At 39.9% G+C, this 15,562-nt stretch overlaps 2 protein-coding genes across 2 annotated transcripts; both read left to right on the top strand.

The window, feature by feature from the left end:
• Positions 1–1,293: 1,293 nt before the first annotated feature.
• On the top strand, positions 1,294–5,335 carry LOC115363469 (immunoglobulin lambda-1 light chain-like). Its single transcript, XM_030057704.1, has 4 exons — positions 1,294–1,346; positions 1,440–1,765; positions 3,933–3,966; positions 4,797–5,335. The coding sequence occupies exons 1-4, from the start codon at positions 1,307–1,309 to the stop codon at positions 5,123–5,125; spliced, it is 729 nt and encodes a 242-aa protein (XP_029913564.1). The 5' UTR covers positions 1,294–1,306; the 3' UTR covers positions 5,126–5,335.
• Positions 5,336–6,470: 1,135 nt separating this feature from the next.
• LOC115363468 (immunoglobulin lambda-1 light chain-like) lies at positions 6,471–12,050 on the top strand. Its single transcript, XM_030057701.1, has 4 exons — positions 6,471–6,558; positions 6,652–6,977; positions 10,760–10,793; positions 11,619–12,050. Exons 1-4 carry the CDS (start codon positions 6,519–6,521, stop codon positions 11,945–11,947), a joined length of 729 nt encoding a protein of 242 aa, XP_029913561.1. The 5' UTR covers positions 6,471–6,518; the 3' UTR covers positions 11,948–12,050.
• The last annotated feature ends 3,512 nt before the right edge of the window (positions 12,051–15,562 follow it).

Raw genomic sequence — 15,562 nt, 5'->3', positions numbered from 1 at the left:
ATAAAAGGAATGTCCGCCATTTATTTTGTTTTCACAGAAAGACCAGCCTGCAGCGCATAGGTCATGTGATCACAACTTTCTGACTCACTCATAATGTGGGTTATATACGAATTATAGTGCAATACTTTTTGTAGGAATTTATACGAATATTGAATGAAAAGAGCCTGCCCAGCGACACTCAGCACAACCTATAAAAGCACTAAACAATCAAAGGAATACAAAAATATGAAAAAGAAGAAACAGCGGATATACCAGTGATTTACAGTAACATAACACAGTATATAATTCGGCCCACTTAGACAACCCTAATGGGGAGGCTAAAACCTCCATCAGAGTTACTATACCACAACAGTACTGATAAATACTACAGGGAGGCAAAAACAGCAGCTGCAGGAACCAATCTGAGTCTGAGAGTAGGACCGACCCACCACCTCAGCTGAATTCAGCCAATATTTTGTACCCAACTGGAGGCCCAACAACCAAGGTGCACAGCAGGGAGAAAGCTCAAAATGACAAACCACAACAGGAGAGTTAACCCAAAGCAGCCTAGGAATCAGTGTGGCACGCTGGCTGTTAAACTAGCCCCTTTTTATACACTGCTGTGAGCTGCAAATTGGGATATTGGTCCGTGGGTGGAGCTGATGTCTCACCACACCTTCCCACCAGGGTTGCATTCAGGGACAGGGAAGGAGTGGGATTCCTGATCCCTGTGAAGGACCATGTCCCCATTCACACTAACATTGTTATAGGTTTAGTGGGTGTTTTATCGACAAAATAGAGCAATAGATGTAGATGCTCAGACTACGAGCCTAAGACATTTATTTTAGGTTTTCGCATGGCTGTTGACCTGCAACCAAGAAGTGCATCATAAGTTTGGCAGCCCATGCAGTTATTGGGTTGTCAGGTTGATTTGATGGTAAGTGCACATATTACGCACAAGTTAAATACACGTTAAATAGTGCTACACAAATAACCACTGCAATAGGAGCTTGAAAAGCGAAAGATTTACATAAAGTACTGGAATGTTAGATGCCTGAAAAGCGAAAGATTTATATATATATATATATTCTCATGAACACAATATAAAAAGAATAAAGTACTGGAATGTTAAATGGGAAAGTCTGTACTTCACTCTAAATGAAATGAAATGATGAAATGTGTGTTCTCTGTTGAGACTCCTCCCCTCCACTTGTCCTCTCCTCAGTGTGTTTATAAGCTGCTGCTGGAGTCTCTCCTCTCCTCACACTCCACTGCTGCTCATCTCTCAGCTGGACAGTAAGGGAGCTTTACAGCACACACCGCCAACATGCTGGGGAGCCTCTGCACTCTCATCACTGCTCTAACATGTAAGGAGGCTGACTTCCTGCAGCTCTGAGCGCCTGTTGGATTGATCAGCCTGTGTGTTTCTCTTGACTCCATGTCCTCTTGTTGTTACCCAGGTGTGAGTGGTGTGACGCTGGTGACACAGAAGCCTCCTGTTGTGACGCTGACGACAGGACAGACAGCCACCATGGACTGTAACCAGGGGACTGGTAATAGTCAAGCAGTTTCTTGGTATAAACAGGTTCCAGGAGGAGTTACCCAGTATATACTGAGGTATTATCACGGCTGGAGCTCTGTATATTATGGCTCTGGATTCTCTGCCCCCAAATTCACATCAAATCATCAGTCACAATCAGATTATCGTCTGATCATCAACAGTTTGGAAGCGCAAGACTCAGCCGTCTATTACTGTCTAACATGGGACGGCTCTGACAATGAGTACGTATCATGGTGATTTACACCATGACAAAAACCTCCTCACCACACACTTCTCCTTTTTGGCTCACTGACAGATCTTGAGGGAGAATTAAACCATCAAAACAAACGGTGTGTTCAAATGTGCCACATGTAGCAACAGCCACAAAATACACAACCTTTTAACAAAACAAACATAAATCAAACCACCAATTAGGGATGTCCCGATCACGTTTTTTTGCCCCCGAGTCCGAGTCATTTGATTTTGAGTATCTGCCGATACCGAGTCCCGATCCGATACTTCTATAAAACCAGGAAATGATATGTTATTAATGATTGAACAAAAATGATAGGAGGATGTATCAGTAATTATTTCACCTGAGGGTTGACAGAGTACTTTTTACTGTAACAATATGTTAAATTATTATTTGTTTTAACAATGTAAATTGCTTATCAAACAGACCTAACAATTCAGCTACCAATGAATGAGCAGTAGTATGCATGTGATAACATAGATCGAAAAATAAGCCAAAGTGATACCTCTTCTCTGAATAGACAAGCTAAGCCAGTGTGCTGCTGTTAGCCAGCGAAAAATACAGCGGAGTGGCACCTCTTCGCTTTGTTTCACAATCTATGTCAGTGCGCTGCTGTAGCTGGAAAGTTTATCTGCCTTTTGGAGTCGGTTTCCGTTTTATTTGGCTAATTCCGCGATTCCGTCCGTGATAGTAGCAGCATATCACCAGAGCCCGTCTACTGTATTAGAGTTTCTCTGATATCACACGCCTCAGCTTCAAAACAAACTGCTGCGTGCTGCCGTGTTCCGCGCATGCGCTGGTCAGTGGTGTCTGTCACAGACAGACCCGGCCTGTAAACGTTGGTATTTTATTCTCATTTATTTTTTATCACTAATAGCCCATATATTGAAAATGTGATTAAAAATAATAACAATAAATATACATATGTATATATATTATTTATCCGATACCTGATCGGGACATAACGTCCGAGTCCCGATCGAGTCTTCAGTCATGTGATCGGCCCTGATTTCCGATCACATGATCGGATCGGGACAACCCTACCACCAATACTTAAAAACTGGCCTGGAGCTGGTGACAAACACAGTAATTTAATGTTTTATTCAGCTGCTCCAACATTCTGGGACATTTTTTTCTTTTTTTTTTAAATATTGTTTTTTTCAGCATTTAAGTTTTATTTGACAGTTACAGTGGAGATAGGGGAGGCAGGATAGAGAGAAGGGATGACATGCAGCAAAAGACCTGAGGTCAGATTCAAACCCTGGCCACTGTGATTGGGACTAAGCCCTGGTACATGTTACACGCTCTTTAGCACTGAGCCACTGGTGTGCCCCTTCTGGGACATTTTCACATGAAAGTTGTTTGTGATGATTCCGTCATCAAAGTCATGGTTTTCCAAGGAGAGTTGAGTTCAGGGCAGCTGGACTTGTTTGTAGATCCATGAAGACGTTTTGCTTGTCGTACAAGAAGCTTCATCAGTTCTGACTGACTGACTGGTGGGGATTCCCAGGTATTTAACCTGTGTGGGGTTGTTATCCAGGTCACTGATGCCACTGGCTGGTTAGAGCTCCTCTCTGTTTTGATGTCAGTCCACAGTGTCGGTGGAGTCACCTGAGTCAAGAGTGAACCACGGATGTTGTGGTCACAGTGTGTAATGGTTGGTCAATCTCCTGAGAAGGAATGACAGGACAGAAATGTCCTGTCAAATGCCTGGAAGGAGACAAGAGCAGATGAAATCTTCCCATCCACAAAACATTCGGATCAAACTTTTCTGGACTGTGTGAACGATGTTCTCATCAAGGACAGCATGGTCACCATGCTGTCCGTGATATAATTCAAAACTCCACCATCAGATGTCACCATAAGGTCATTTTTTCAATCCAAAACTCCTAACAGCAGTCAACATTACAGATGACTTTGTATCTCCAGTCAGTGGAGTGGACTGTGAACATAGCCATGAAAACCAAAGGACCCAGCAGAGACTTCAGTGTCGGTGTTGAAGTCCAGTGGAGTTTTGGAATAAAGGCTCACTGATGAAGGGACTGAGATGCTGACAGTGAAAGTTGGATTGGTGTGAGCAGGATGTTTCAGTTCCTCTCCCCTCATCAGTGAGAGGCAGGAGGTTTTTGTACGGCCATGTGTACAAACTGAATCACTGTGGTATTCGGACAAGGCACCAAGCTGATTGTGACAGGTCAGTCCTTTTTAACTTCTCATAAAAACTGATAGTTTTCATAAATTTCCCTTATTGCAGTTGTAGAAAATGGTTAAGTCATGTGTTGCTCCTTATTTTTAATGTTTTAACTTCTCCTTTCTGTGGATTTTTCATGCTTTTATGGCAGATTTGACTCCAAGTAATTTTTCCAAAAGTATTTAGTAATTATACTTTGTAAAAACAGTTTTTTTTATTATTATTATTTTGCATGTTGACGAATGCCAATTTCTTGCTTGTTTAATTTAATTTTCTTCTCTTTTTTTTGAGTTTTGTTTTGACAGGGTTAAAAAATATGTGATCTGTTCAGCAACAGTAAATATGTCATCATTAGGAATATTGTCAGTATAGAATTAATATTTTTTTATATTCATTTTTTGAAAAATTAAAAGTTCTTCTGAAAAGTTGGATGAATCTCACTGAAGGTCAACAGTACAAATAAAATTTCCTTCTCTGCTGACATTGTCACAGTTTGACTAGACTGACAGCTGCTGTCTTCTTATGCAATGAAAGATAAAATGACATCAAATGAAATCAATGATGCTGCATTGGAAGGGACAGATGGAATAATCACTTACATCATATCAACATTTTTATATTTATAAATTAAATGACTGGTTCGGATTTGTAGAAGACGATAGGCAGGTCTGATTTCCAAATTGTTTGGATACTTGCTTGTTAGCAGCTGAGGATCTTCAAAATAATCATTTAAAACTATACACACAAAATAATAAGTTAATATACTAGACATAGAGGTTTCCTTTGTGAATGAATGACTTTGTTGTTTTGATGAACTTGTGGGTCCTCTGCAGGCTCCACCCTCCCTCCTCCTGTCTTGACAGTCTTCCCTCCGTCCGCTGATGAGCTCCAGTCCAACAAAGCCACTCTGGTGTGTGTGGCCAGTCTGCCCAGTCCGTCTTTGGGTTTTGCAGATGTTACCTGGACGGCTGCCGGGAGCCCAGTGAGCAGTGGGGTCTCTAGCAGCAGCGCTGTTCAGCAGCCGGACCAGACTTTCCACATCAGCAGCTATCTGGCCATCCAGACGGCAGACTGGAAGCGGGATAAGGCCTACACATGTCAAGTGTCTGTGGGCTCCAAGGCTTCAGAGAAAAGCATCAAGAAGTCAGACTGCAGCACTTAAGAGCAGCAGGCTGACACAATTACCATTTCGCATCTGCTTCTGTATTGTTTTGTGCAATTTGATAATTTTGGGCTTCATGATGTTCACAAATCAAATGTGTTAAATACATTTTTTCTTCTATTTTGTCTGTAATAAGTGTTGCTGCATTTAGACAGAGTTAATGATTTAGCACAATTCATATATTGTTTTGTGAACTTGTTCAATAAAAGCATGGGGAATCAAAAAAAAAGGCTGTGTTTCATTTTTACATATGGACACTGCATTGAAATGCTATATTTGTATTATTAAAGTCAACACAAACACAAGTTCAATTAAAAAACAAGATTTTGACAATTTTTAAAATTACTATTCAAATCAAAGCATGAAAAATATTGAGGAAATGTCATCATTATTCTACATTGTTAATCTTTATTCCATGAATGCAATGAGACAATTAAACCAGAATATATTTTCAGACATTTGTTGACATATAATTCAAAACTCCACCATCAGATGTCACCATAAGGTCATTTTTTCAATCCAAAACTCCTAACAGCAGTCAACATTACAGATGACTTTGTATCTCCAGTCAGTGGAGCATCACCTCTTGGCTCCTCCCTCTGTTCCCTCCCAGGATGCACCTGCAGGCCTCCTCTCCTTATTTATAGCTGCATGTAAATGAGGAGGTGAAGTCTCAGCTCTAGATGTTATAGGAGGGGCTGCCTATGGAAAGAGACAAGTTTGACTTGTATGAGTTTTATTGAAAAGGCCAACACAAAGCGCTGAGACCATAAATCATCACATTAGTTGAGGTGTGTATGTGTGAGGAGAAAAAAAGCTGAAATCCATCCCTAAACACCAATCATTGTAAATACTTTGGAATTTGAATTTTTGTATGTCTGGTTCAATTGAAGTCCTAAGTACTTATCTGTATGTTGTGAAAATTATACAACCTTTGGATTCATGAAAACCTTAGATGACCTGTTAGACTAAAACAAATCTGCATGGTGGACCAGAAAAATATGATGCTGTATTTTTACTGAAAGTTCAAGATGTATAAGATTTCAGCTAAATGTTATTATTAATTCTAAAGTTTTAATGAAATTTGAATGATTTTTTTGTGTGCCCATTGAAGATGAGAAACCATGCTATTATGATGAAAAGCTTTTCTGTTTGGATGTTTGAGGAGCGATGAACATAAAATGACACAGTGTGTGTGTTAGTTGATGATTCAGCATATTTTAAAGTGATGACCTGCCAAAGCTCCTCCTCCTCCCCTGAAACCTCCTGGTTCTCAGTGATCTTATAAACTGCTCCTCCAGCAGCTCCTCTCCTCAGACTCCAAAGCTACTAATCTTTCAACAGGGAGGAAACTTTGAGAGACACAACAACATTGTCAGCACACACTGCCAACATGCTGTGGAGCCTCTGCACTCTCATCACTGCTCTAACATGTAAGGAGGCTGACTTCCTGCAGCTCTGAGCTCACGTTGGATTGATCAGACTGTGTGTTTCTCTTGACTCCATGTCCTCTTGTTGTTTCCCAGGTGTGAGTGGTGTGATTCTGGTGACACAGAAGCCTCCTTTTGTGACGCTGAGAACAGGACAGACAGGCTCCATGGACTGTAACCTGGGAACTGTTACTGATAATTCAGCTCGCTGGTATAAACAGGTTCCAGGAGGAGTTCCTCAGTTTGTGTTGATGTTTCGCCACAGCTGGAGCTCTGTGAGCTATGGCTCTGGATTCTCCGCTCCCAAATTCACATCAAATCATCAGTCACAAACAGATTATCGTCTGATCATCAACAATGTGGAGGAGGGAGACTCAGCCGTCTATTACTGTAAAACATGGGACAGCTCTGTCAAAGAGTACGTATCACAGTGATTTACACCATGACAAAAACCTCCTCACCACACACTTCTGCTTTTTGGCTCACTTACAGATCTTGACGGAGAATCAAACCATCAAAACAAATGATGTATTTAACCCTCAGATGCAGAGATGGATGAAAAATTACATGTGTTTGTTGTTTTTTTTTTTTTGCAAGAACTTTGCAATAAAAATATTTAATGTTTTCATGTTCTCAGTATTTCCTCAAAAATCTCATTCTTGATACCACCAATTAATTTTTTTGCTTATTATCTGTACTATAAGAAATTAGATGTTTTGTGTCACTACCCTCAGTTTCTTGAAGTGGGTCAAAATTACCCATATGCATTTCCTATAGAATATTATGAGAAAATTTGAACCTCATCAAGTATAAACTCTTTTAATTGTGTATCACACTTCAAGTGTCAGTACCTTAACCAATTCTTAAAATGTTTTGCACATTATCTTTTGCATATCACTTCATATCAGTGTTATCAATATTATATACATGTTTTTGTTTTTACTGATGTAACTCTTTCATGACACTAATTTTATAACTCAACATTGCACATTCATTACCACAGGCCGTAGGAGTTTATTTGTTTTTTTTCATCATCAAATCAGCCTTTACAGATAGCCAGCAATGTAGCAGCAACATGTAGCTGATATAGTGACTCAATAGCAACCATAGTCATTTATTTTGTAGATACTCCTCAAAACAGCTTGCGAATGTGACAGAGTTGTAAGGGAGAAACCAGTGGCACTACAGTTGGAATTGCACTTGAGGTTAAAATGCCAAAATGCTATTACCAGCCTGGACACTCAAATTTACACAAGTTAGTTCACCAAGAAAGACAGATGTGATTCTAAATGCAAAATATTATTTATTGATGATGCAATAAATAATATTTATTGCATTGGAAGATGCTTAAAAAATGGATTAAACCATAAGAAATCAAGTCAAGCTTAAATATTAGTGTATATGTAAGAAAACATATTTTATGCAACTCTTTATGAATTGCAAATTCATGGACTGTAAAAAATAAAATACAGTTTACAACTAGTTAAAAACCATGTGTTTATGCCTGAGGCTGCCAAAGGGATGGGGGCAGATTTAGGGGGCAAGTGTCCAGGGGTGCAAATACTCACCACACACACACACACACACACACACACACACACACACACAAACACAGTCACAGCAAACCCAACCTGAATTGGTGCCCAGTGTCCATGCAGTGAAGGGACCTCACCCAAGTGGCTGACCCCACCCAGCGGCACTAAGTGCAACCTATAAAAGCACTAAACAATCAAAGGAATACAAAAATATGAAAAAGAAGAAACAGCAGGTATACCAGTGGTTCACATTAACATAACACAGTACATAATTCGGCCCACTTAGACAACCCTAATGGGGAGGCTACAACCCCCCTCAGAGTTATTATACCACAACAGTACTGATAAATACTACAGGGAGGCAAAAACAGCAGCTGCAGGAACCAATCTGAGTCTGAGAGTAGGACCGACCCATCACCTCAGCTGAATTCAGCCAACATTTTGTACCCAACTGGAGGCCCAACAATCAAGGTGCACAGCAGGGGGAAAGCTCAAAATGACAAACCACAACAGGAGAGTTAACCCAAAGCAGCCTAGGAATCAGTGTGGCAAGCTGGCTGTTAAACTAGCCCCTTTTTATACACTGCTGTGAGCTGCAAATTGGGATATTGGTCCGTGGGTGGAGCTGCTGCCTCACCACACCTTCCCACCAGGGTTGCATTCAAGGACAGGTGAGGAGTGGGATTCCAGAACCCAATGAAGGACCATGTCTCCTGTCATACTCACATTGCTATAGGTTTAGTGGGTGTTTTAGAGACAAAATAGAGCAATAGATGTAGATTCTCAGACTACAAGCCTAAGACATTTGTTATAGGTTTTCGCATGGCTGTTGACCTGCAACCAAGAAGTGCATCATAAGTTTGGCAGCCCATGCAGTAGGTGGGTTGCTAGTTTGATTTCATGGTAAGTATACATATTATGCACAAGTTAAATACACGTTAAATAGTGCTACACAAATAACAATTACAGTAGGAGCCTGAAAAGCGAAAGATTTATATATATATATATATTCTCATGAACACAATATAAAAAGAATAAAGTACTGGAATGTTAAATGGGAAAGTCTGTACTTCACTCTAAATGAAATGAAATGATGAAATGTGTGTTCTCTGTTGAGACTCCTCCTCTCCTCTTGTCCGCTCCTCAGTGTGTTTATAAGCTGCTGCTGGAGTCTCTCCTCTCCTCATCTCTCAGCTGGACAGTAAGGGAGCTTTACAGCACACACTGCCAACATGCTGGGGAGCCTCTGCACTCTCATCACTGCTCTAACATGTAAGGAGGCTGACTTCCTGCAGCTCTGAGCTCATGTTGGATTGATCAGCCTGTGTGTTTCTCTTGACTCCATGTCCTCTTGTTGTTTCCCAGGTGTGAGTGGTGTGATTCTGGTGACACAGAAGCCTCCTGTTGTGGCGCTGACGACAGGACAGACAGCCACCATGGACTGTAACCTGGGAAACGTCACTGATAAATCGGCTCGCTGGTATAAACAGGTTCCAGGAGGAGTTCCTCAGCATGTACTGAGGTTTTATCACAGCTGGAGCTCTGTGAGATATGGCTCTGGATTCTCCGCTCCCAAATTCACATCAAATCATCAGTCACAATCAGATTATCGTCTGATCATCAAAAATGTGGAGGAGGGAGACTCAGCCGTCTATTACTGTAACACATGGGACAGCTCTGTCAGTGAGGGCGTATCACAGTGATTTACACCATGACAAAAACCTCCTCACCACACACTTCTGCTTTTGACTCAGTGACAGATCTTGAGAGAGAATCAAACCATCAAAAACAGTGTGTTCAAATGTGCCACGTGTAGCAACAGCCACAAAACACACACAATTTGAATAAAACATAAATCCCACCACCAATACCTAAAAAATGGCCTGCAGCTGGTGACATATATGGTAGGTGCATGTTTGAATCAGCTGCTCCAATATTCTGGGACATTTTCACATGAAAGTTGTCTGTGATGATTCTGTCATCCAGGTCACGGTTTTCAAACGAGAGTTGAGTTGAGGGCAGCTGGACTTGTTTGTAGATCCATGAATACGTTTTGCTTGTCGTCCAAGAAGCTTCATCAGTTCTGACTGACTGACTGGTGGGGATTCCCAGGTATTTAACCTGTGTGAGGTTGTTATCCAGGTCACTGATGCCACTGGCTGGTTAGGGCTCCTCTCTGTTGTGACGTCCGTCCTCAGTGTCGGTGGAGTCACCTGAGTCAAGAGTGAACCACGGATGTTGTGGTCACAGTGTGTAATGGTTGGTCAATCCCCTGAGAAGGAATGACAGGAGAGAAATAACCTGTCAAATGCCTGGAAGGAGACGAGAGCAGATGAAATCATCCCATCCACAAACCATTCGGATCAAACTTTTCTGGACTGTGTGAACGATGCTCTCATCAAGGACAGCATGGTCACCATCATCGCTGTGATCCGAGAGATGAAATGTGGACTGTGAACATAGCCATGAACACCAAAGGATCCAGCAGAGACTTCAGTTTCAGTGTTGAAGTCCACTGGAGTTTTGGAATAAAGGCTCACTGATGAAGGGACTGAGATGCTGACAGTGAAAGTTGGATTGGTGTGAGCAGGATGTTTCAGTTCCTCTCCCCTCATCAGTGAGAGGCAGGAGGTTTTTGTACGGCCATGTGTACAAACTGAATCACTGTGGTATTCGGACAAGGCACCAAGCTGATTGTGACAGGTCAGTCCTTTTTCATTTCTCATAAAAACTGATAGTTTTCATAGATTTGCTTTATTGCAGTTGTAGAAAATAGTGAAATCGTGTTGCTGGAAAATTTTAATCCATTTAAATCCATTTAGTGGAATTTTCATGCTTTTATGACAGATTTGACTCGAAGTATTTTTTTTCCAATAGTATTCAGTAATTATACTTTGTTGAAACAGTTTTTGTATTATTTAGCATGTTAACAAATGCAAATTTCTTGCTTGTTTAATTTAATTTTCCTCTTTTTTTTTTTTGTTTTATTTTGACAGTGTTAAAAAAAATATGTGATCTGTTCAGCAACAGTAAATATGTCATCATTAAGAATACTGTCAGTATAGAATTAATAGATTTTTTTTTTAATTCATATTTTTTTAACATTAAAAGTTCTTCTGAAATGTTGGATGAATCTCACTGTATGTCAACAGGAAAAATAAAATTTTCTTCTCTGCTGACATTGTCACAGGTTGGCTAGACTGACAGCTGCTGTATTCATATGCAATGAAAAATAAAATGACCGATGATATGAATTATGCTGATTTGGAAGGGACAGATGGAATAATCAGTAGCATCATATCAGCTTTTTTATATTTATAAATTAAATGACTATTTCGAATTTGTAAAAGGCGGGAAGGAGGTCTGATTTCCAAATTGTTTGGATACTTGCTTGTTAGCTCCTGAGGATCTTCAAAATAATCATTTTAAACTATACACACGAAATAATAAGTTAATATACTAAACATAGAGATTTCCTTTGTGAATGACTGACTTTGTTGTTTTGATGAACTTGTGGGTCCTCTGCAGGCTCCACCCTCCCTCCTCCTGTCTTGACAGTCTTCCCTCCGTCCGCTGATGAGCTCCAGTCCAACAAAGCCACTCTGGTGTGTGTGGCCAGTCTGCCCAGTCCGTCTCTGGGTTTTGCAGATGTTACCTGGACGGCTGCCGGGAGTCCAGTGAGCAGTGGGGTCTCTAGCAGCAGCGCTGTTCAGCAGCCGGACCAGACTTTCCACATCAGCAGCTATCTGGCCATCCAGACGGCAGACTGGAAGCGGGATAAGGCCTACACATGTCAAGTGTCTGTGGGCTCCAAGGCTTCAGAGAAAAGCATCAAGAAGTCAGACTGCAGCACTTAAGAGCAGCAGGCTGACACAATTACCAATATATCTTGTGCATACTGAGCTTTGGAAAATTTAGAGTTCAGAAATCATGATGTTTAGAGAGTAAAAAAAAAAAAAATCCCCAAAAAACATGTCTTTGGTTATTACCCTGTAACAAGACCAGTTTCAGAAAATTATTATTGCTGCATTTAGTTGCTTTAGTTGCTTTATTATTCCTGTATTTTTGCCATCATTTGATTGAAATAAAAAGCATTCTCCTCACCCGTGATATATTGGATTTCAATGATTTTAAGCTGCACAAGAATTTCTTTTAAGTTAATGATTTTATGTGTAACTTATTAATAAACTCACTCAAAAATCCAACATGAAAACAAAATATGAAATGCATCGTGCATTTCCGATCACTAATCAACTACAGTGTTAAGTAAAATTAGATATATGTTATGTACAATCTATCTATCTATCTATGATAAACATTTAACTGGAAGTGCAGTTTAAACTGAGTTGAAGTGGATGTGAGATAAATTGCGACGTGCTTCCATCTTGTGTTTGAAAGTGGATTCGCATGAATAGTCAATAGATGTTTAGTTTTTTCTCTGAACTTTTATCAAACTGACCTGGAACTCAATCCACAAATAAATATTCTCACACTGTCACCACGCCACTCTTTTTGAACCTTTGAGTTGCTTTGTGTTTGAAAGATGCTATACATATAAATTTCCCTTTCCTTACCTTTTTGAACTTGAACTATTTTGACATTACCGCTATCAGTCCTAAATAATACCTCTTTATCGTTTGATTATGAATATGTCAGTTTTGTTTTATTTTTTATTCCTTAAAATTAGTGATTCAAGATTTTCATCACTGAGGAGGTAAATTAAGGCAGACTTTTGTCTTTTGTCTATTTGTGTAGGGTCTTTTCCTATTTCTAAAGTGTGTACTGTCCTATTGGCCAGATACAAATAGCTCCTTTTCCTCTTAGTAAAACTGTATTGAAGCCCTATTTTTTTCCACATTTCATATGGCCTAATAAGTGAATTTATGCAGCTCCAAATCTGATTTCCAGGCACATAATTTTCCACAGTGGTTCTGTAACACATGGCGCTGTCTGTAAAAGCACACAAGAGAAAAAAAAAAAAAAAAAAAAAAAGGTTTCTGGTTAACTTTGCATCCCCACTCAGTGAACCATCACAAGCCCTCCTCCCCTCCTCTGCTTGTGCCCAGGAAACACCTGCAGACCCTCTCTCATTATTAGTTTCTTCATGCAAATCAGGATGACAGGAAGGTCTGTGCTGACGCAGCTACGGCCAAGTTACAGCCTGGATTTAACGACTGAGCGCTTTATCTGTATCACACCTATTTATAATTAACCAACATACCCATTCATGTAAAACAGCTGTAAAACACGGGATGACAATTTTCCTGACTACATTTACTGTATCATGCATTTACGTCACATGTATGTCACAGTGATGCACACCGGTACAAAAAACTCCTCAAGAAATAAATTCACTTCTGCTTTCTCAGCCTCAGTGATCCTTGCTTTTTATATCACACCAATCATCAACATTTTTAAAGAACATTTCTGTGGGATACTGTGATAAACAATGCACAATCATAACCTTCATATCAAACACATAAACTCTCATGCTTTTTTAAAATTTTTAAATTAATTTTTTTATACCAGATTTAATCAAATGTGGCTTCAACATGTTTGGTTACTTTTGAGAAGAAATGCAGATGGAACCAATGGCTTATACAAGGTGATCATATTGTGAAAAAAAAAAAAAAAAAAAAAAAAAAAAAGAGAGAGAGAGAGAGAGAGAGAATGATTATGATGAAGGGAAGCAGGGAAGATCATGGGGATGCCCACCCCTCTCACCCTTCATTGCACTGTTGAGAAGGCCATTCTTCCACAGGCTGATAACATTTTATCTGACCCTTTCCATGTGTTGTATTTGGAGCATGAAGTAATTCCCCTGTGGAAAGAGGTATCGGGTCCCTCTGGGTAAACATAACCACTACAGACATGCTTTTGTTCCCTTATCAGTCAAACTCATTAATAGGCAACTACAGGATGACAGGAAGGGAGGTAGAGTTAGAATATCTCTACAGAGTGTGAGGTAGAAATGTGGTACAGGTGTATGTGCATGGATTTGAGGTATGCAGATAATGAGATATGTGTACTGTGACTGGGAATACTTGTAATTGTGTGTTTTGAAAGAGGCAGGACTGATTTTGTCAGTCAGGTTGCACATGTGGATGTAACTGTGTCTTGCTGGATTTTGCAGACGCAGCAGTTTCCTCTCATCCTAAATTATTTTCTCTCATTGGAGACAATAACCATGACCTTGACGTTGAGGGGTATTGTCTATGAAACCCAAAAATGACATAATTAAAACAGGTCAGTGTCCACTGTGTTATGAGCCCAAGTACCAGACTCTCCTCTCCTCTCACTCTCCTTTCCCTAATTTGCATTTTTTAAGGGTGAAGTTTCTGTTTATTTTGCATTAATTAATTCAGATTTCAGTTGCCACACACAAACTGAGCAGACTCCCAGAGTTCACAGACAGATTTGTCATTTTGCTGTCGTATTAAAACAGTTTCTGATCATGATACACTGCAGGAGTCTGTCAGTATGGATTGAGGTTCTGTCATAGTCATGGCTCCCCCGATGACTGTGGTTTTGATTGTCATCCAAGCACAGTTTGATAGCAATTGTAGATTGGCTGCCAACCCTTTGTGGAGATTCAGTTGTATATTACTATGGAACATGGGACACAGCACATATCAAAATGCACATAATCAGTAAAAACACTCCCAAAAAAATGCTCACACTATTTTCTCACTTTCTCTCTTTGACCACACAGAGGGTTAATCCCACACACAGTGAAACATATACTGCTTATTAATAATAATTCTATTTATAATCACAGATGTCACGCTACAGAGGTCATACTCAGCACTGAAGACTGGGAAACACATGTCCGCTGGATATGAGAACCAGATCCTATAAGGAATCCAAAGCTTGTAAATGCAAATGAACAACATAACTGATAATCCAGCAGCCAGACTATCTGCACTTGGAGAGGAACTGTAAGAATCTTTTTTTTTTTTTTTCCTGATTTGGCCACCATAGTTATTTTTATCCCTATTTTCCTGTTCACCTCCAGGCTAAGACTAGTGGTATTTAATCCCGTGGATACTCAAAGCACACAGGATCTGTAGTTACAGACGTCTTGGAAAGCAGGTTCTGTGTCAGTGTGTTTCAGCAAAGGCACCAAACTTGTCTGTGACTGGTGAGTGCTCTTTGTATTAGTGCAGAAAACATGGAAGTTATACCATCATTTCTTAAGTTTGTAAGACAGTAACAATCAGTGTGTAATTACAATTCCCTCAAACTTTATCCCTTGTTACATTTCAGTGTTCAATAATGTTTCATAATCAGCTTCATCACCAAATAAACTTTCCAAATATTACAGGTCAACAAAAGGACTTGGAGGGCAGCATTATGCCACTGGTTAAGGTATTATAAAAAACTGCCAGTTCACCTCCTCGTTATTTTGTTTTATGTTGCCAGACTATGGAAGACAAGTACTAAAAAAATACCAGGTACCTTTTCAGATCTGC

The sequence above is a fragment of the Myripristis murdjan genome, chromosome 8, assembly GCF_902150065.1.
Source record: "Myripristis murdjan chromosome 8, fMyrMur1.1, whole genome shotgun sequence".
Lineage (NCBI taxonomy): Eukaryota > Metazoa > Chordata > Actinopteri > Holocentriformes > Holocentridae > Myripristis > Myripristis murdjan.
Note: the sequence above shows the minus strand (reverse complement) of the source record. Positions and strands in the feature narration are given on the sequence as shown.

What these genes read in the sequence shown, in the direction of transcription:
- LOC115363469 (XM_030057704.1), top strand. Translation starts at nt 1,307, where the DNA reads ATGCTGGGGAGCCTCTGCACTCTCATCACTGCTCTAACAT. An exon ending in TCTCATCACTGCTCTAACAT is followed by an intron (nt 1,347 to 1,439) that starts GTAAGGAGGCTG and finishes GTTGTTACCCAG; the next exon opens with GTGTGAGTGGTGTGACGCTG. An exon ending in CACCAAGCTGATTGTGACAG is followed by an intron (nt 3,967 to 4,796) that starts GTCAGTCCTTTT and finishes GGTCCTCTGCAG; the next exon opens with GCTCCACCCTCCCTCCTCCT.
- LOC115363468 (XM_030057701.1), top strand. Translation starts at nt 6,519, where the DNA reads ATGCTGTGGAGCCTCTGCACTCTCATCACTGCTCTAACAT. An exon ending in ACAGCTCTGTCAAAGAGTAC is followed by an intron (nt 6,978 to 10,759) that starts GTATCACAGTGA and finishes TGAATCACTGTG; the next exon opens with GTATTCGGACAAGGCACCAA. An exon ending in CACCAAGCTGATTGTGACAG is followed by an intron (nt 10,794 to 11,618) that starts GTCAGTCCTTTT and finishes GGTCCTCTGCAG; the next exon opens with GCTCCACCCTCCCTCCTCCT.